This window comes from Taudactylus pleione, unplaced genomic scaffold (genome assembly GCF_031769625.1).
Source record: "Taudactylus pleione unplaced genomic scaffold, aTauple2 ptg000251l, whole genome shotgun sequence".
Taxonomy (NCBI): Eukaryota; Metazoa; Chordata; class Amphibia; order Anura; family Myobatrachidae; genus Taudactylus; species Taudactylus pleione.
This window is the reverse complement of record NW_028284653.1, coordinates 4,844,776-4,866,507: the sequence shown is the minus strand read 5'-3', so window position 1 is coordinate 4,866,507 and position 21,732 is coordinate 4,844,776. Positions and strand designations below refer to the sequence as shown.

At 43.8% G+C, this 21,732-nt stretch overlaps 1 protein-coding gene across 1 annotated transcript in view; it reads right to left on the bottom strand.

The window, feature by feature from the left end:
* The window catches only part of LOC148515256 (integumentary mucin B.1-like), a 43,874-nt gene extending 23,093 nt beyond the window's left edge, over positions 1–20,781 (bottom strand). The window contains exons 1-3 of the mRNA XM_088480250.1: positions 20,680–20,781; positions 16,146–16,256; positions 14,884–14,923 (exon numbers count right to left, since the gene is read on the bottom strand). Of these exons, the coding sequence (XP_088336376.1) occupies positions 14,884–14,923; positions 16,146–16,256; positions 20,680–20,781 (253 nt within the window). The remainder of the gene's footprint in view (positions 1–14,883; positions 14,924–16,145; positions 16,257–20,679) is intronic.
* Between the last annotated feature and the right edge of the window lie 951 nt (positions 20,782–21,732).

The following is a 21,732-nucleotide window of genomic DNA, read 5'->3' as shown; positions in this document are numbered from 1 at the left end:
GCGGGAGCTTGTGATGTCTGTTCCAGGAGTAGCAGAAATGGGGGAATTAGTAGGATGGAACCAGAGGTGATCAGGCCTATTCTTCTTGGCCTGTCATTCACTGAAGCGGAGGTCCACCTTGTTGCACAGAGAAATGAGGTCATTGAGGTTAGTAGGGCGGTCCGGGATGACTAGATCATCCTTCAAACGATCAGAGAGGCCACTCCAGAAAGTCGATGTTAGGGCTTCCTCATTCCATTTTAACTCTGAAGCTAAGGTCTGACATTGGATAACATACTGACTGACTAGACAAATCCCTTGTCTGAGGCGCATAATTTCAGACGATGCCGAAGTCGACCTTCCAGGTTCGTCAAAAATCCTCCTAAATGCTGTCAAAAAGTGAGAATAATCATCCAGTAGAGGATCTGATCTCTCCCAGTGCGGGGGAAACCAGGGGCCTGATTCAGACCCGGTCACAAGCGCTGAGCACTCGCAACTGAGTCAATGGTGGCCCAGAGCGCATGGGCACGATGGAGCCGGCTCCATCGTGCACATGCGCAAAACCCGGATAGCGATGGGCAATCTGTCGCTCTGGGTCTCGTACCAAAGGGGGCATGCTGTCGATGTTGAGTGACAGCACGCCCCCTTTGGTGGGCAGGTCGGGGGGGTGGCTGCCCAGACGGAGGCGTTCCCATGGTAATGCCTACCATTTGGGGGCGGCCCCACTGACATCACAAGTGACGTCAGTGGGAGAGCTTTCAGCTCTGTTTGAGCCAAAAGCTCTCTGGGGCTTGCGGCCATGAGACCCTACCACAAAGGTCTCATCGCAAGCCCGATGGTCGCAATGGTCTTGACCATCGCGACTATCATCCTGGCCGCTCGCATTAGCTGTGGGTGGCAACCCAAAGCAATGTGAGTGGCCAGGAGGCCGCTCCAGAAAAAAAAAGATGCCCTGATTCAGAGCAAGCGCTCTGTCAGAGTGTCCGGCTCTGAATCAGGGCCCAACTCCAATGCCATTCCAGATAGCAGGGACACAATATAGGCCTCTTTGGTTTTCAGAGTAGGGAAGTAGAGGGTTGAAGGGTAAAGTGCATGTTGCACTGGTTGAGAAACCCCCGACACACCTTGGGGGTTGCCATCAAATTTACTGGGCATAGGTACATGCAGACGGGGTGGAGCACAGGGAGTAGGGACAATCGGTGTGGACTGGGTGGCAACTGCTGGGGTACCAGCTGTGACCAGAGAGGCCTGCAAGGTGTCTTGCCGGTGAGCCATCTCTGGAGAAATTGTGCAATTTGCCATTGCATAGCCTCCTGGCCTTCTAGCCGATTGGGGATACCTTGTAACAAATCCGTTCTGTACTCCGGTCCAGTGGCCAAATCCATTAGGTCAGTGCAAACTGTCAGGACCTGGGGAGTTTTTGGACCCAGGATGGAATCAGGAGTTGAAGCAGGAATGGTCTTGTTAAACTGAAAGGCAGCTGGTGTAATGGGAGTATTTAGATTCATGGAATTAAACAAATATATAAAAACTGTAACGCAAGTCCTTGGGTGATCTGAGGATAAATGTTTAATTGCTGGGGAACTGCAAAACAAGTTTCAGATAATAAAACAAATCCAATAGATGTGAAGCAGAGAAGCAGGTGTCTGGTAATGACTGAATCCAATTGATGTGAGGCAGAGAAACAGGTGCTTGGTAATGAACTGACAAAGAAGAAATTCCAATGGAGCTATACTGAGGATCAGAGGTCTGTAAACTGCAGTGGGTTCTGAGTGCATGCGGCTGGTCAGTAACAAGTGGAGGGTGAGACACGGGGTATAGCTGGTGCAGGAATCCTGGGAACTGCCTGGAATGCTGACAGGAAGCATATGAGACACTGCTGAGACTGCAATATACCAAGGCTAGGGAGCACAGAGAACTCTCACACAGCAAGGCTGAGAACATGTTGCACTGGCAAGTAGAGGGTGTGCTGAACACCCTTAAGTACCATGGGAAGGTGCAAGATAGGCTGGCGAGAGTCACATGTAGAGCTCCAACCTGATTGGCCCATTCAGGTTACATGCCCAAAACCAAGATGGTGGCGTCCAGCAGTCTGCAGCATGAAGAAGCTGCCAGTCTTACCTGTACCAGCATGGCCTGTTACCCTGGGACCTCCTTGCGCACCTCGCGCCAACCTCCAGGAACCAGCACCCCTCGTGCCAGAGCACTCACACAGGCAGAGACTGCGAGCCAGTAGGTAAGGACGCTCTGGTTGTGACACTATGGAATTACTCTCCCATTCAGTATGGTGGCCTTCATTGGTGCAAGACATCCCTGAGATCATTCTTGCTTGTGACATTTGTGCTCAGAATAAAACTCCTCATATAGCTCCTTCTGTTCTCCTTCTACCCTTATCCATATCCAGTTGGCCTTGGACACACTTTGCTATGGATTTTATTGTTGATCTCCCTACTTCTTCTTGATGTTCTGTAATCTGGACTGTAGTGGATTGCTTTAGTAAAATGCCACATTTTAGTCCTCTGCTCAAACTTCCCTCTGCCAAAGAACTTTCTACTCCAGCATATTTTCATCTCAATGGGTTACCTTCAGATATTGAATCCAACCGGGGGACAGTTTATTGCCCAATTTTGGAAGGATTTCTGTTCTTCATTAGGAATTAGCCTCAGTCTCTCCTCTGGTTATTACCCTCAGTCCAACGGCCAGACGGAGTGTGCCTATCAGTCATTGAACAGTATCTCTGTTGTTACATTTCCAAATGTCATAATAATTGGGTTACAAATCTGCCTCTGGCAGAGCTTGCTTTTAATAATTTGTGTAATTCTGCTTCCTCAGTTTCTTCATTCTTCTATGTAACTGGACTGCATCCCAGAGTAATTTCCTTTGAACCCAATACCAAGGGGTCTGCATCTCTATCTTCAGTCTCTCAGCTACACTGCATTTTAAGCAAGGTACACTATTGTCTCCATAGAGCCTCAATTCGCTCCAAAACTATTGCAGACAAACACCAGAAGCCATATAAATTCAAGGTGGGATATTTGGTTTGGCTTGCTACGAAGAACATCAGACTTTGCCAACCAACACAGAAAGTGGGTCCCAAGTTTATTGGTCCTTTCCGGCTTTTTTCTCAGGTTAATCATGTCACCTTCCAGCTTAACCTGCCCAATTCTCTTCATATTAACAACACCTTTTATTGTTCTGTATTAAAACCTGTCTTCTCTTCCTCGAAATTTAAGTCCGGGTGTCCAGTTAGACATTCTCCAGTTGTTGTTCAGGGTCAACAAGAATTTGTGGTGGAGAAGATTCTAGATTCCAGGTTCTCACAAAGACACTTGCAGTTCTTGGTCCATTGGAAAGGATACGGTCCAGAGGAACGGTCTTGGGTTCTGGAAAACTATTTGCACGCTCCTAGGTTGAAGAAAATGTTTTTTGAAGACTTTTTCAACAAACCAGGTTCTGGGGTTCCTTAGACCCTTGTCAAGGGGGAGTACTGTTACAAGTTGCCAGAGAGATTTGTTCAACATTTCAGTGATCTCTCCTACTATTTCCACCTGCCATGTGGGAACTGTATCAACTGTTGCTAGGCGATCTGGATGCCGGATGACATCACGCATTATTGGGAACACAGGATGAATGTTCATGGTTCTGATTGGTTCCTCACCTTTTTTATGCCTAGCAGCATCCTTACAGCCTTGCCAGCTATAATGCCTTCAAACGTGCCTTCCGGTTCCTGCTGTGTGGATTCTGTCTCTGCATTGTTGTTCTTCACCGAGTTAACTCCAGGTCACATCACTACCACTGGCTGTATCAGTTGCATCATGGCTAACTTAGCCGCACCACGGTCATTCCAGGCAGCATCAATACCACCAGTGGTATCAGCCGCATCATGGCTAACTTAGCCACACCATGGTCACTCCAGGCTGCGTCAATACCACCGGTGGTACCTACCACATCACGGCTAACTTAGCCACACTACATTCACTCCAGGCCACCTCAATACCACCGACTTTACCAGCCACATCACAGCTAACTTAGCTGCACCACGGTCACTCCAGGCTGCATCAATTACCAACAGCCATACCAGCTGCATCACGGCTAAACTTAGTCACACCATGGTTACTCCAGGCCACATCAATTACCACCAGCCATACCAGCTGCATCCCAGTTTACTTAGCTGCACTACGGTCACTCTGTGCCACATCAATACCATCAACTGTACCAGCCGCATCATGCCAGACAAAGCCGCTTTGCAACATTAGATGCACTCAGGCTCTTATAAGCCATTTCCTGATTCTTCAGCCACTCCAGAGCCTTAACCAGCAGATTCTGTTCTTCTGTCACTCCTCTTGTAGGTGTCACGTATACCCTTGTCTTCCTAGGATATCTGTGTAAACTGCTACTACTTCGAGTTTAAGTCCAGATGGCCACCTAAGTACCAGTGAATGTATTGAGTTCTAAGGGAACAGTGGGTGGCTGTTATTGGCTTGCCTTGTGGTTCTGGGGGTTTACATAGTGGGTCCTGGGAGACTGTAACAGGCAGACAGGATGGCAGTTTAATAAACTATTTGACCCCTTATAGAAAGTAAGAATGTTTTCATTGATCAAAAACTTGATCAGAGGCCTGAGATATATGGAGTATGTTTATGAAGTAGTTGAAGGCAGGGAAAGGAAGGAAGGATTGATTATTTTGTACATTTATTTACATTTTTTGATTCTGAAGAAAATTTATGAGGGAGGATCAATGTAGGATCAAGTTCTTCAGTACCTGAAAGACATCTTTTAATTGGAGAAGGTTCACTATTCGAGCATGGAGAGTTTGTCAGAATATATTTTTGCAGTGTCTGCACCATCACACAGAGATGCTTGGGGCATATATGGAAGCAGCCCACTTGTGTCCAATGCTATGTGAACCAACCACCTAAAACCTGACCACCTGAGTGACATCTAAAGAGCACCTGTCGCTAACACACAGTGAGGGCAGCCATTTTGTGCCACTTCCTGATTGAATATTGATTTAGCCCATATATGCTGTATATTTTTTATACATCTAATAGAAATGCAGTGGCCTTGCTTGTGGAGTTGCTAAATAGTACACACTGTAAACAGATGTTTACTTTGTGCACAGGGAGGTTGCTGGGGATAATGGCACCAAGACTTGCTGTTTAAATCAGAGGAAAGCAGCCTGTGGCTCTATGGCTGAACTACAGCATCTGTGCTGTTTTCCAGGCCTGCTGGAATGTGTTTGTCAACAACAGGTGAAGTGCCTCAGCCTGATTTATGCATGGTATGTACATTTAAATATGTATGTATATGACCAATATACACAACTATTTTTATATTAAATGTATTTGCATTTTATTGCACACATCCTGGCAGGAAGATGCTCTGTGCTGCTGTTCATAGTTCTGGTCTCTCGCATGACACCCAACATTATCCAGTTATTCCGCTTAGAGTAACCTACAGTACATACAAAGCAGGCAGGCATTTATTGAGCTGAACTGTTAATTATAATGGACTATCAATTCACCAAAGTCCTAGGGCAACAGATTGGGGTTGGAAGGAGCAATTAATAAAAACTGTGTAAATTTGAAAATCTAACATGATTTGCCCACCCAATCAACTTGGTGGTTCAGAATTTAAAAAAAAAATGATGTCTGTGGCCATAACAATTTCTGGACATTTTTGGAAGTTATCAACCATATGTAGAAGATTTCAGCAGCTGTGGCAGTGCAACTTCCAACATAGCACATCTAGGAAACAAGAGTGGCACTGCAGTGGCAGAAAGGATGGAGGTTTTATAAACTATAATAATGTTTGTTGTCGATGCAAAAAGACAGTCAGCAATGCTCCAAACACTGCATAATGCAAAGAAAAGAGGTACAAGATGGAACTATCCTTGGGCCCTCTCATCCACCCTTATATTGTATAGATTAAACAGGACATGTACAGTTTAACAAACAAATAAATTCAGCGACAGGGACTGCCACTTGTGGCTGAAGTGATTGGGTTGTTTTGGCCCCCACAAAACAAGTTACCAATGGACAGGTGACATTGCTAGCAATGATCTCTATGTACACAAACTGGCTCTACAGAGGCAAGATGTTGTCGCCATCAATATCCAATTCCTCACCCTCATCAGTGTGTATATCTTCAAACAATATTAATTTGTCCCCACTGAAATCCACCATTACAAGTGCCTCTGTATTTTTTGGACGTAATTGGCAGTAAAGGTTTTCCTTGTGGAATTTGTAGCTCATTTGATGAACATCATTTTTTCCACATTTTGAGGAAGTAGCCTCCTACGTCGATTGCTGACAAGGTTCCCGTCTGTGCCAAAAATTCTTTCTCAGTACACACTGGAGGGTGGGCAGCTCAATTAGAGCAAGGCGAGACCCTGATAATTAACACACTGACTCGTCATGGACACCAGAGCAAGTCATCATTGCTCCGGCACTGAGACAGCTGAACCAAAAATCAGTTGTCCCAATGAGCGGCTTCACTGCCCCTTCCAGAGCAGTGAATCCTTTCACTTCTCACAAGAGCAGTGCACATGCATGAACTACAGGTCATGCATGCGCACAAAAGCTCCGACGTCCGGCAGAAGGAGCCGGACAGGGACGGAGGGATCCAAAAGGATCCTTCTTCATGTCCCAGGACTCCTTCCCATAGGGAAGGAGCAGGTGGCGGAGCAAATGCCATCTGAAGATGGTGAATGCTACTGCAATCAAGCTCCAAATAAATTATATTTACGGAGCTTGATGAATTCTGTCCCCATACTAGTGTATGGGGACAGTGGGCCATTCCGCAAGAGGAAGGTAAGCAGGAGATATCTGTGATATCTCCTGCTTTACCTTCTCAATGAATGGCCCGAACACTTAATTTTTACAATTGCAGGTGAAAATTTTAATTTTCACCTGCTTTTGTAAAAATTAAGTGATGATAAATAGGCCCATATGACTTACAGCTTTGTATCTGCCCAAACAATGGACCACAGAGAGAGTTTAGCCACTCTGGGAGCACCCAGGCTCATCTAATCCTTCAAAAGCAAACAAGGAATGTTTACCGCCTATAGAAAATCATAGGAATTCCATTCATTTGACTTAATGGAAATCTCTACTGAGGAAAGTATCATGATATGTCAAGTCTAAAATTCTCCTCAGCATGTAACTTGGATGCATTTACGGCATAGAACAATAATAATAATAATAATTAATAATAAACATTTTAATTTATTAGCTCCTTTTCTGTCATGTTCATTACTCTGATAAATGGGGTACAATATGATATGACCTCAACATGAGACCAAATTATAGTTATTGTTGAGGCAGGGCAAGACCCTAAATTATGCTTCAACTAATTCCTGCTCTTTTAAAAGATCTAGGCCCCTATTTACTACAATCCACATTTCAAATGCATTTGTAGTGAGATATTTTAGCCTAAATTTGCATTGTGAATTCAGGAAATATCACATGAATGTGTAAAAAATCCCTTTCAGGGACAGAAATTGCAGTAAAGTTATGTCCATGCTATTCCCCTCTACGCACTTCTCATTGTACTTTAAAAAAAAAATACAGAGAGAATGTGTCTGTGCATGCGTCCCACTGCTGTTGCCTGTCTTCCCTAGCTCTTTGGTTCTGCAGCCCGGCTCCCTGCTCCTGCTAAGCCTGCCTTTGACCCCTGGCTGTTGACACCCCACTGTTGCCACCACCACCACTGCTCCCTCCCCTACCCTTGCCTCTCTTCTAAACATTTCCACTGTCCTCCTTACCGCTGATTACCCCTTCCTGCTCTGCCACTGCTGGCCACCGCTGATCCACATCTGCCTCCCCTACTTAGACTATGAAGCTGATCACTGGGGAAAGCTCCCAGCTCTGCTCTGCCTGTCAAAATAGAGCAAAAGTCAAGGAACCAGTATTTATTTTTCAAATGATTTTTAGTAAATCTCAGGCAAATTGCATTTCCCATTACAATTATGGGAAATGCAATCTGCATACGAAAAATATGCTAATTGAAGGGAGTAGTTTTTCAGTAGTTTTTTAATTCCAGCTAAATCAGAGACTGATTTAGCTGGAATTAAATTTAATAACAGTATTTTGGCAATTGAGATGGATCCTGGGGAGTTCAATACCACATTATGGGCCTCATTCTATGTTGGATGTTAAGTGACTGTATTGTGTGATGCTGCTGGTGCCAGAATTACTATCTTCTGCTAATATTACAAGCCACACTGGTAATGCTACAAGCATGAAGCTGCACCGGCCACTATTTTTCTGTCCACAGCCATAACCATGATCATCATTATCGGAACTTGCCCCTGGCGCATGCTGTATATAAGAGATCCTTCAGAAACAGGCTTCCCATCTCTTTCTCAGAGTAGCACAGAAATCTAGCTACATGCCCATGACATTCACACAAGACTGATCTCTTGAGTGCAACTGCAGCAGCTGCTGGTCTGAATTGCCCATTTCATGCAAAGAGAGATCCGACCAATATTCGTCTATCTCTGATGCAATGTCAGGTTGTGGCCTGGGATCAGCTGCTACTCACCTCTGCGCTGGCGTCCTTGGGTTTAGGTGTTCAGTTGCTGGGAGTGGAAGTGAGTGGTGACTGAATATGCTCCCTGTGGTCTGCTAGGGCTTCCATGTGTGTATCCTGGTTCCAGTGGTAGCGGGCATGGGCGCAGCCATGTTGGTCTATGTCTCCTGATCAGTTTCCTCCAATGGCAACCCTGCGGTCTCTCAGCTGATCTCCTGATCCAATGACCAACCATCTAGGGGTATTTAAGTCTGACTCCAGGAATAGGAAACTGCTGTTCAACTTCGCTGTTCCAGTGACTGTGATACTGACAAGTTTTTCTCCATGTTAAGTCCTCAATGTGTTGCTTCAGCCTTCTTGTTGTCAACTAGTGTTATTTATATCAGCTCCCATGCTGACTTTCCAGTTTGTCATTTCAGTTCTCTCACTGAACTCCAGATTTTTACTTTACAGCTCTTGTGTTGTTATTATTGTGCTGTTTGGTTCCCCTGCTGCCTCTCTGTGTTACTGTGGTGTCAATTCCCAGTACATACGCTGATCTCCAGTGTTCAAGTATTCAGCTCATTTGCTAATCTCCATGGTTCAAGTATTCAGCTCATATGCTGATCTCCAGTGTTCAAGTATTCAGTTCATACACTGATCTCCTGTGTTCAAGTATTCATTTCATACATTGAACTCCTGTGTTCAAGTATTCAGTTCTTACACTGGCCTCTAGTGTTTCTTTGTGCTATTACATTCCTAGTGTTTCCAGTGTTAAGTCTCATAAATATAGTTAGCGGTCTTCCTACCACTCCCAGGCACCTATCCAGAGGGCCACAGCCTGCTCACTTGGTGCAGCAAAACCCATATCCCATATCCCAACTGCGGGGGTCACCGGGGAACACCACCAAGTAAGTTAGACTCTGCACCTCTGTTTTGCCGCAATAGGGAGACCTAGTATTGTCACTCACTTTGTTGTTCCCTAGCCGCCCTAACCCCCTGGCTTTTGTCTTCTCCCAAGGAACTTCCCATACAGTTCCTGACAATCAACTGGAGATGCTCAAAATTAATTAATTAACTTCTGTGCATTTGCGGGCATATAAGGAGCTGCATCCACTCAAATGGAAGGCCCTATATATGGACAATCTCCTGCTTATGCTGACCCATTCACTGACATCTATCTAACACCTTCTAGAAGATAATAGCTAGAATCTGATTGGTTGCTATGGGCAACAACTCCACTTTTAAAAACCACACTTTAGTAAATATACCCCTTAGACTTTGAGTGGAAATTAAAACTGTGCTCCTGATAGTATCTTCATTGTCTACATTTCTTTGGATCCTTAAATATTTTTTGATCAACTCTGCTAAAAGAGCACCTGCCAACATCAATCTTATTTCACATTTTCACATTTGGGACAGATCCTGTAAAGTGAAATGCTTTGTTCCATTTCAAACAAAATCTACAATTTCCCCAAAATAAATAATTTCTTTGTGAAATTACTTTGTTATGCTGGGTTTACTGCATGTAATCTCAACTCCTTCTATGAAAACTCAGTTTTTACCATTTTGGAATTATTAATAGGTCTCTCATCACCGGCAACACATTAGAATTGCTTTATAAGTTGATATCCTTTCTAAATAGAACATTTAAGATTAAGATTACGTTAGACCCCATGGCATTGATGTGGGCAAAGTTTGAACATGGAGTGCCCATATTGACAGTAATAGTGACAATAGCAAGAAAAGCGATTCTCAGTAAATGGATTGAAAGGATGTCTCTTTTGATCGAACAGTCATATTAGATATAATGCAGACAATTTACATAGAGAGGCAAGCCACATGTACAGATTTGGAGATAGGAGTAGAGGTTTTATAACAAATGGGGCCCATTTATTTAGACTTTAAATGTACCCACACAGAAACAATTGAGTTTTTTTTAATCTACCAATTGGTATTCAGTCCATAGAATTTAGGAGAGTGTGAACAGACAATATGATAAGGGCATTTTGGGTAAGGGATGTTAGAGAGAGGTGAATGGTAGGATATGTGGGGAATGAATATTTATGGACGAATGTGAAGGTATATAGAGAACACAAATAGATATAATGGATGATGAGTAGGAAGAAGAATATCTAAAATAATAATAATATTGTCATACCTCCTTGTGGTAGTAGTAGTATTTTGTAACAAGATATGGTTGTAAAATGATTAATTTATGTAATATATATGGAAAGTATTTTATTCAAGATGAATATGTTATGTATACTAAAGTAAATAATACAAATATTTAAACACAGAATTGCTTTGCTCAATCCATCATTCATCTAAAACAGGGATGGGGAACCTCAAGCCCAGGGGCCATATAAGGCCCGCGGAATCATTTGGTGTGACCCTCTGAGCCTTTTTTCTGCTAGCCTCATCTGGCTAGCAGGGTGCCTAGAATGGCACCCTGCAGCCAGAATCTACACAGCATTGCCACCAGGAGCATCCTTAGGATGCTTCAGATGGTCACACCACTGCCCTTACAGCTCCCCGGAGCATCCTCAGGATGCTCCGGGCATTGCTGTAGTCATCGGTGATTGTGGCCCCGTCCCTTGTGACATCACTTGGAGGGAGCATGGCCTGCACCGGGCCCGCAAATAATGTTATATATATCAAAATGGCCCTCCGCAGAAAACAGGTTCCCTATCCCTGATCTAAAAGGTCATCTTAACCGACAACACCAACCTGACTTGCTCCTCCTCACTCACATTTTGAAGAAATCACTTCATGTTTACCACCTAGTGCACTTTTCACTGTTAACAATTGATAGCTCTATGCAGGTATATATAAATGTAATTTCATGCTCTCTGGTACTCCAACCGTAATGCATGTCAGCACAGATTGTCCAATGGAGGAGACACATGCTGCACTCATTGTTTGTATGCTATTGCTGGTTTTGTAATACTATGAATGGTTAGGTAAAGGGTAATTTCCATATACTGTGAAGTAGAGCCATTGGCATACTGATAATGGCTGCAATGTTTGCTGTACACACAGGCCACTGAGATAAGGAAGCCCATACAGCACATCCTCTACATACAGTATTGAATTTACTGTACTTACCATGTGGCATGATGAAGAAGATATTGTACATGCTACATATATTGTGCAACCAGTTTCTGCAGTTTTTTTTAAGCAAGCCTTCATGTATTTTGCCTTAATGCTTCAGATATGAATGTGTAAAATTTTGGTTTAGTTGTACTTTATACTTTTTAATATTTTTCACTGCTTGTGAAAATGATTATTTACCACAATGATCAACAAATGGTCTAAAATTAGTAAGTAATGGACTACTCTGTCTTTTATAATAAAGTTAAGAATATTTTACTAAATGATTCATATGAGTTATACCAGGTACATCTCAGAAGTAGCAGGAGGGAAATATACTTAGCTTTTAATATCAATATAGTAATTTAGGCCCTCATTCAGAGCCGTACGCTCTGAGCAGAGCGCACGCTCTGAATGAGGGCCGGGCTCCATTTTCATGGAGCGTCCTCCTGGACGCTCATATAGCTGTGGGTCACCACCCACAGGCTATACGAGCGTGCTTTTTGATGGCCGCGATGGTCTAGACCATCGCGACCATCGAAATTGCGAGCCGGAGCCTGCGGTTGAGGTTTTCAACCGCAAGCTCCGGAGTGATTTGGGCTCTATCAGAGCCAAAATCACTCCCACTGACATCACTAGTGATGTCAGTGGGCCGGCTTCTGACGGGAGGCGTTCCCGTGGGAACGCCCCCGTCAGGGAGGCACGCCCCCGGCACGCCCACCAAAGGGGGCGTGCTGTCAATCAACATTGACAGCACGCCCCCTTTGATCGGACACAACGAGCGAAGGACTTTCCTTCGCTCGTCACGTCTGGCGCATGCGCACGACGGAGCTCCCTCCATCGTGCGCATGCTCAGTGCATAACATCGACCCACTTGCGAGCGGACAGCCGCTCGCGAGTGGGTCTGAATCAGGCCCTTAGTTTTAATTACTTTAGAAAAACAAAAAAGGATCACCTACTTCACTCCTACTTAATCCATGCCAGTGCCGTAACTAGACTTTTTGGTGCCCTGGGCTCAGAAAAAGCATTTTTCAAACAGAGACATCTGATTTGCCTCATACAATGATAAAGGGTACTGATCTCATTGTACCACTGTTATCCAGGTGTCACTGCCAAAAACAGTGTCAACCCAATAGCTGTAGTGAAGATACCCAATAATTGTGCAGTACAATTCACCAGCTCTAGATGTAGGAGAGTGCTGGTGAAGCTGCAGCTACAGCAGGATTTGTCCATCACAACAGCCTGGAGACAGCAGTGTAGATCACTGACTGAAGGTATAGAAAGAGCTATGCCTGTAGTGTATATGCAGCAAATATCAGCGGCAGGGAGATCCATGTGTGTACTCTGAGCCAGGAGCTGAACTCACCGGCAAGGGTACTTGGGGAGTGCTAGTAACACCTGGGTTGGAAATGGCTGCCTTCAGAAATTATGGGACAGATAGCTCCATGTGTAAGATGTCTGACTGCCAGGTGAGGGGTGATAGGTTTGAGTCCCAGGTATGGCAGCATATTTAAATGTGTGTGTTAAATAAAAGAGGATGTGACTGAAAGTGCTTGGGGAGGTGGCCAGATGGAGGGTGAAGTCAGCGAAAGAGGAGATAGGGGTGGCCAGGAGATTACAGGGATAAAATAGAGGAAGCTACAAGTGAGACTGATTATAAACAGAAAATTGACAGGCCCAAACAGCGCTCCATGCCCTGCGGTGCCCTGTGTGGTGGCGCGTCGCACCACCCTAGTTATGGCCCTGATTTTATCTGCCACAAGATTGGGTGGCAAATTTTATTTTTAGAATCATAGTTCTCCTGTCTTGAATGTGTAGCCAGCTTCATATTTGTGTCCTAACACAAACATATTTATAAAGAAGAAAGGATCGAACAGCGCTGGTAATAATGGCAGTATAGAAACTGATCTAACACTAATTAGCTCCAAATCTAGTGGAGCAACATCTAAATATAAATGACAGATAATAAATAAAAATGGTTCCCTGAATTATATTCAATACGGCTTGGTTCAGAATTCAGAACATTTAATAATAGAATTGTTTAAAATATATAATGATAACAATCACACATGGAGTAAAAAGCAACAGCACATAGAGTAATAATATTCCAGCGTATAAGGTGCATGTGTGGACTCAAATCATAGGAGTCTCGAGTCCATATAGTTCAATGGTATTGTAGAAATCAAATAAAATGTCACAATGTCACAAGAAAAAAGCAACCCACATGGAAAGAAATGGAGTATATTGAGGCAATCCGGACAATTATCCAGCAGTTGTCAGTATATTACCAGCCCGCGGAGATGATCCAGTTAGTGGCTGGTCCAGTTAGCCAGCGGGGGCCGCCACTCAATGGCAGATGGTGAAAATGTATAGTGCTGGTCCGGAACTTCCCGAGTGTGTCTCCAAATCAGTCCCGGTACTCTGGGGTGCTGTAAGTCCTGGGGTGCTAAATGCGTTTCATTGTGGAACCCCCCACAACTTTGTCAGTAGCTCAAATGAGCTACTGACGAAGTTGTGGGGGGTTCCACAATGAAACGCGTTTAGCACCGCAGGACTTACAGCACCCCAGAGTACCAGGACTGATTTGGAGACACACTCGGGAAGTTCCGGACCAGCACTATACATTTTCACCATCTGCCATTGAGTGGCGGCCCCCGCTGGCTAACTGGACCAGCCACTAACTGGATCATCTCCGCGGGCTGGTAATATACTGACAACTGCTGGATAATTGTCCGGATTGCCTCAATATACTCCATTTCTTTCCATGTGGGTTGCTTTTTTCTTGTGACATTGTGACATTTTATTTGATTTCTACAATACCATTGAACTATATGGACTCGAGACTCCTATGATTTGAGTCCACACATGCACCTTATACGCTGGAATATTATTACTCTATGTGCTGTTGCTTTTTACTCCATGTGTGATTGTTATCATTATATATTTTAAACAATTCTATTATTAAATGTTCTGAATTCTGAACCAAGCCGTATTGAATATAATTCAGGGAACCATTTTTATTTATTATCTGTCATTTATATTTAGATGTTGCTCCACTAGATTTGGAGCTAATTAGTGTTAGATCAGTTTCTATACTGCCATTATTACCAGCGCTGTTCGATCCTTTCTTCTTTCCCTTTTGTGCTTACTGGGGTTTGACATACCCCTTTCGAACTAGCTGCTTTGACAGCGCCTTTCCTATCTCCTCTCTATCTATCACACAAACATATTTGTACAAGTCATGTTCATCCTGGAGAGTTTGTTTTTATACATACAGTATCAATGCATAGCTGCACTTACAAGTATAGCAGCATCCAAATTCATCATATGTTCTTCTATCCTAAAAAGACAAATGTAAGCAGAAAGTAATGAGGATATGAACAAGATTTTATTTTGAATAGACATTTAGATCCTATTACAGAATTGAACACAAGTCGGCCATAATTGCTTTACTATTGTGTGCACAGAACTAAATGCGTATATTCATTCTCCCAACCCTATCTGTATGTTTGGCTTATTCCTAGAATTACCATGGGTGTACTTTGGTGCCAGCCCTAACCTTAGTGCAAAAAAAGTCTGAAAACAGTGCATTTATGCTTCTGGCCATCTCTGCATAACCTACAATTATGTCAACACGCATTCACTGTACATTACTCTTGTGAGTCTAGTTGAGCCCCATTATTCATATATGCAGATGAAACTGAAATGGGTGCAGCTATATATATGCTTGCAGTGCAAAAATATGCAGAATATGCTATGCAAACAGACGTAAACTCAACTCAGCATCATTGCAAATGTTTGCATTAATTACCATATTTTTCTGTGTAAAACTTAAGTGTATCTTAAACATGCAGAAACGTGTTTCCACCTGCTTTAAAGACAGAATTAATTTAACAAATAGAGACAGTTTCCAGTTTATTCAGGTAAACTGAGTGAGTAGGAAGTCACTAGGGGTATATATACTAAAGTCTGAGTTTATAGAAGTGGAGATGTTGCCCATATCAACCAATCAGATTCTAGCTATTAACCTCTAGAAGGTGCTAGATAAATGATAAGTCGAATCTGATTGGTTGCTATGGGCAAAACCCTCCACTTCTAAAAACCTGCACTTTAATAAATATACCCCTAGGAGTTAGGTCTAGGAGAGGGTAAGATTGAAAAACTCAATGGGAATCTATGGGTAAACACACTTCTCACCACACATAGGACAAGGAGGGAGATCAGGAAGCAAAAGAGGAGAAGGAGGTTAGAGAAATTTTGTGTGTACTTTTCCTAAATTACCTTCAGTGTAAACATGGATTTTATTGATCTTAAATGTTGCCAAATGCTTTATCAAAATTAAACATTTTCAATTATGTCAGTACTGTATAACGTATAGAACATTTATCAACCTCAAGCTTGAAAATATTAATGTATGGTGATTATATAACCGTCTTCTATATGATTTAGCAAAAATATTGGTGTTTATATTATTTTCATGCTGTTCCTACTTCTATTGGATGGATTTCAATACGTGTCAGTGTGATTTATGGTAGATACAATAAGATTGTGCCACATGTTACCTTTGTGCAGTACTTCTGTTGTGGACATGTGTCAGCCCATGCTGTCATACCAGTCACATCACAAGTATAAACCATACAGGGATTATCTGGATCTCTGAAGGAGTCATTTATCTAGAACATTAGAAGAACAAGATTTAGTAAGGTGGCATGAATCTATCACAGAAACATTTTTTAGTGATATCTCATTGAAAAATTAATTTGCAGGTTTGGAAATAACAAACTAGTTTAATATATAGCTGCATACTCTTCAAGGATTGCTCAGGAGACTTTCAAATTATGGGTAGAACTTCTGAACTTTCGAGGGAGACAGTAATATTTCTGCAGGGGCTCTTATCTGCCTGCAATGTGGACATGGACATGCTGTGATTATGCAAATGGTGTCATCGAGTCCTGTGTACCTCAGTGAATGTATGAAAAGTAGGGAAGTATGTTATTAAAATTATATGGATTTCTTTGTACAGGTATGCTTAATATAATTGTACTGTTCCCAGGGGTGTGAATATCATTCTATTGCCTGGGAAACCAACCAAAGTGGAATAGTTTCTGATCTTTCTCACAAGCGATCATAAATAATACACACAAAAAAGGCCCATATTGACAATGTATTTGTTGTTATATCTGCTAACAAGGGTAAAACACTAATTTGGATGAGTTGGGTACGGGATCCCAGCGGTCAGAATCCCGACAGGGTTAGGATATTGACAGCTGCAGGTAAGTATCCTAACCCTCCCCCTAAACCTAACCCTCCCTCCCTGCATCCTAATCCTCCCCCTATTGCCTAGCCAAACCCCTCTTACCCTAATCCCACTACTTACTGTTGGGATGCCGGCGCCGGGATTTTGACTGGTGTCAGGATTCTGGCGTCGCCATTCTGACCGACAGGATTTTTAACTACATACATACCGTTTGAACATTTGCAGCAAGAAAATTTACATTTTGTAAAATAATTCACCACATTTTTCTTCACCTCACAACCTGCTGCCTTGGGCATCAGCCTTACATTGCTATATTATAGGCACACCTCTAATCCCAGAGGTTGATTTGACCTATTATACACCACTACATATGTTTTTCCTTTATAATAAGTATTGTAAGTATTTATTAAACAGTATAAGGTAGTGCAAATACTACAAAGTGCTATATAATAGGTCACGACTATCTGATTAAGAACAGGATTCATGTGTCTTTTTTTACTCCATAACAATAGTGACTATTATTTCCTGCTATAAATCCTTGTTCAAGTGTATGTAGTTCTTTCTCTGTCCCCGGCCTCAAATGTTGCATCACAAATCCAACATAATTTAGCTTGAATGATCTGATCATGAATAATATCTGATCAATTATGAAGCAATACAAACCAGACATTGATAAATCATACATGTCTAACTTTTTTTTTTCTCCGCTGTGAAAGAGTGCCTGGAGTGGAGATGCAGCTGATCACTAAAGGGACATGGCCAGGTGCTTTAAGTCATTAGGCCCTGCTCTCTTGCAGGATGATGCTGTGAATCGTAGGTCTATGAAGAGGCGTCATTGTGATTCTGCCTTTCTGATGGACCAGCTATTCACAGCATTATGCTCCCTGTCCTGCTAATTTTAACAGGAGGTGGATGGATTACAGGAGCTCAATCTATGCTTTCAGGACTCCGGTAGTCCCCTGAAAATGTGAAAGTCAGTAGGTTTTGTGTAAATTCAGATCATGTGCAAGAAGCCTTAGGGGCATATTCAATTAGGTGTGAAAAGTCCCGTACTTTTCGCATGACGGACTTTTCGCGGACATCGCTGGTTTTTCTGCTGGAAAAGTATCGCGCATGTCCCCGCTTATCTCCATATTCAATTACAAAAAACGGAACTCAGCGAATTCGAAACCAGCAAAAAGTTCTGTCAGAATTGGGGAAATCAGCCTGACACCCCCCAAAAGATGCACTGACATTGAGGATCACGTTAGATACCCCTGAATAGGCCTGCTGAAGGTATTTGGGGTACTTAAATGATCTCAATAGCTGTTAAAAAGCGTCTTTGCAGAAGTGGTGAAGAATAGCATTTAGCAGGTTGTTTTTGCAGAAAATAAGTAGTCCCAGCAAATTTGGGGTACATGAAAATGGGTGCTAGCATATATTAAAGTTGGTAAAGTGAAGTTTTAAAAAACTTAAAAAGTCCACCTGCCACAAACACCTGCAATCTTAAAAACACCTGGGGCATACTTAGGGACCCCTTGGAGTCTATTTTGCTAGTTTTTTAGTTTGTCCCCCAACTTTGTTTTTTTTTCGCCCCCAAAATGAAAGTACTTTTTTGGGGTGTTCTTTTGTTTTTTTTTCTTAATTTTTTGACACAGTTTACCTTTGGGGGGCTGACCCAAGGGTGCAGAGTCGTTTCCACAAGTTTGCACCCAAAAACCCCAATTCTGCACTATTTTACGCCAACTTTCATAGGCAAATCTTTTTCGCCTATTCCAATGCATTGACTTTGTGCACCGGCGAAAAGTCTTTGAAATTGAAAATGGGGATAAGTTTTCACCTGGCAAAATGATGTCACCGGCGAAAACTTTTTGCCGAAGACGGCTTATCGCGGCTAATTGAATATGCCCCATAATGGGACATGTGAAACTGCAAGTTTTTTTGTCTATGGAATTTCATTGCTTTTTAAAATGTATTAAGCATGAGGGATGGGAGCAGCAAACCGGGCCACCTGCAGGGGAGAAGGGCAACAAAATGGTACACTAGCGTGGGTGGTGTAGGGGACAGCACACAGAAGGTGTTTCGGTGTTGCAGAGGAAGAGATGGCTGCGGGGGCAGGCTGCAGGCTTGCAGGTCAGTGGCAGCAGTGGGGCAGGGCACAGGGGCAGCAGCACAGGTGCAGAGCAGTGGCAGCAGTGGGGCAGTGCACAGGGACAACAGTGGGGAACAGAGGGGCTCACTGGTGTTGGTGATCCCAGCCCTGAATTGCTTCTTAAGGCCCCTACACACAAAACAATGTGCTCACAATGCGATATCATGAACGATTTCCCTTGAACTCTCCCCGACACTCCAGGACACGATATGGTGCTTAAACAGCACATTTTGACATAAGAACTATTGTGCAAGATCTAAAGATAGGTAGGTAGGTGACTGCATGCATGGATCAGTGCGATCCGTGATGTAGTCCATCTGTGTAAAAAAAAATTATTCAGAGATGTATGCATGGATCAGTGCAATCCGTACTCAATAAGACACAGATAAATGAATGAATCAGTGAGATCTGTCCATGCATGTGTGTTAAAAAAAAAGGAAAACAAGTGCCTTTTTTTTTAAATGGCATGTGTGTCCCCTAAAGCACAACCATCCCTGGGCTTTTCACAGCAGGTCCTTGTTGTGAAAATTCAGGGGGAAAATTACATAGGGGTCCCCTGTATTTAGCACACCCAGCACTGGGCTTTTGAGAGCTAGTCCTGGTTGTGAAAATACAAGGGACAAAAGATGTAAGGGTCCCCTGTATTTGGCATAACCAGCACTAGGTTCAGTGAGCCAGTGTAGGTTTTGGAAATACAGGGGACAAAAAGCATAGGGGGTCTCCTGTATTATCCATAGCCACCATCAGACCCTTTCTAGTGGGGAGGAATAGTGCCACAGACAGGGGAAACCTTTCACTAGATCCCCTGGCCAAAGCATTACTATGTAAAGTAGTGCAAAGAAAAAAATAAAAATATTGGGCCTGATTCAGACCCACTCGCGAGCGGCTGTCCGCTCGCAAGTGGGTCGATGTTAGGCACTGAGCATGCGCACGACGGAGGGAGCTCCGTCGTGCGCATGCGCCAGACGTGACGAGCAAAGGAAAGTCCTTCGCTCGTTGTGTCCGATCAAAGGGGGCGTGCTGTCAATGTTGATTGACAGCACGCCCCCTTTGGTGGGCGTGTCGGGGGCGTGCCTCCCTGACGGGGGCGTTCCCACGGGAACGCCTCCCATCAGAAGCCGGCCCACTGACATCACTAGTGATGTCAGTGGGAGTGATTTTGGCTCTGATAGAGCCAAAATCACTCCGGAGCTTGCAGTTGAAAACCTCAACCGCAGGCTCCGGCTCGCAAATTCGATGGTCACGATGCTCTCGACCATCGCGGCCATTACAAAGCACGCTCGTATAGCCTGTGGGTGGTGACCCACAGCTATACGAGCGTCCAGGAGGACGCTCCATGAAAATGGAGCCCGGCCCTCATTCAGAGCGTGCGCTCTGCTCAGAGCGTACGGCTCTGAATGAGGGCCATTGTCTTTTGCAGGTAAACTACAGGTCCCAGCAAGCCTCTCCCACATGCTTGTACTTGGAGAATTACAAGTACCAGCAAGTGGGGCATTAAGGGTCCGCTGTTACCTATAGTATCCCTGTAAAAGAAATAGTAAAATATAAGCAAAATACCGAATGTTTTAATAATTTATTTTACTGCACCTTCACCTGGGTGGGTGGCAGCCTTTAAGCTCTTTTACATGGCTGACGCCTCCCCCAGGACTTCTATGGCATCGTCACCTAGGGAAGGCTGCAGCATCCCCAGGGCTTCCAGCATCTTCACCCAGGGGACGGCAGCTTTTAAGCTCTTTTTCATGCAGGCTGCCCACCCAGGGCTCCTGGAGTCTTCACCTGGCAGGAACCAACCCACAATGGCTTCCGGCATCTTTGTCTAGTGATCACGACACACCAGGGCTTCCAGCATCTTTGTCGGGCAGGCGCCAAACCAACAGGGCCTCCGGCTTCTTCACCTGGCAGGCGCTAACCCACCAGGGCTTCTGGTGTCTTCACCTGGTGGGTGGTGGCCGATTAGCTCTTTTTCATGGCTGCCACCTCCACATGGCTTCTGGTGTCCTCTTCTCCTTGTGGGCAGCAGCCTTTGAGCTCTTTTGCATGGCTGCCGCCCACTAGGACTTCGGCCGTCTTCTTTCTTAAGGAGTCTTCCACTCTCCATCCCTGCCAACGGACTGCCATGCCGCTGCTTATATAAGCCAGCTGAGAGGGTGGGACGATGATGTCACAAGCCATGATTGGCTTGTAGCGGCCATCTTGAATTTAAAAACTGCAGCTGAGGCACCATTTTTGAAATTGATACTGCTACCAAACTCTGCAGAATGGCTGGCAGGGATTGGACCCTCATGGGTATCCTTTGAGCAGCAGGTCTCCGCTAATGCTCACACCGCCGGCCATGTTTGTGCACCCAGGTGAAACCACAGTACACCCCCTACAGGAGACACCTACTGAGCATATGCAGCAAGTTGACATTCCCTATCTATACTGTATAATGGGGCATTTCTGGGCTAATAGTTTAAAAACTGTAACTTTCTCAATAACCTGAACCCCAATAGGTCCTACACTGGAACTAGAGCTACAAAACAAACCCCAAGTCCTAATTCATCCTCTACCCTGAGTTATGCCTTCCCAAAAATCCCCCATAGACTAAAGCAGAAAAGTATCAGTTTTGACCAAACAGAAAGTGGAAAAAAAACTGACAGGTTAAACTTTAGATTGTTCCCTTACTCATTTTTTTTTGTGCCCTGAAATTAAGCATGCAACACCAAGCAACAGTTCTACTCGTCCATGCCAAATTTCAGCTCAGTATGTCCAATAGCTTTTG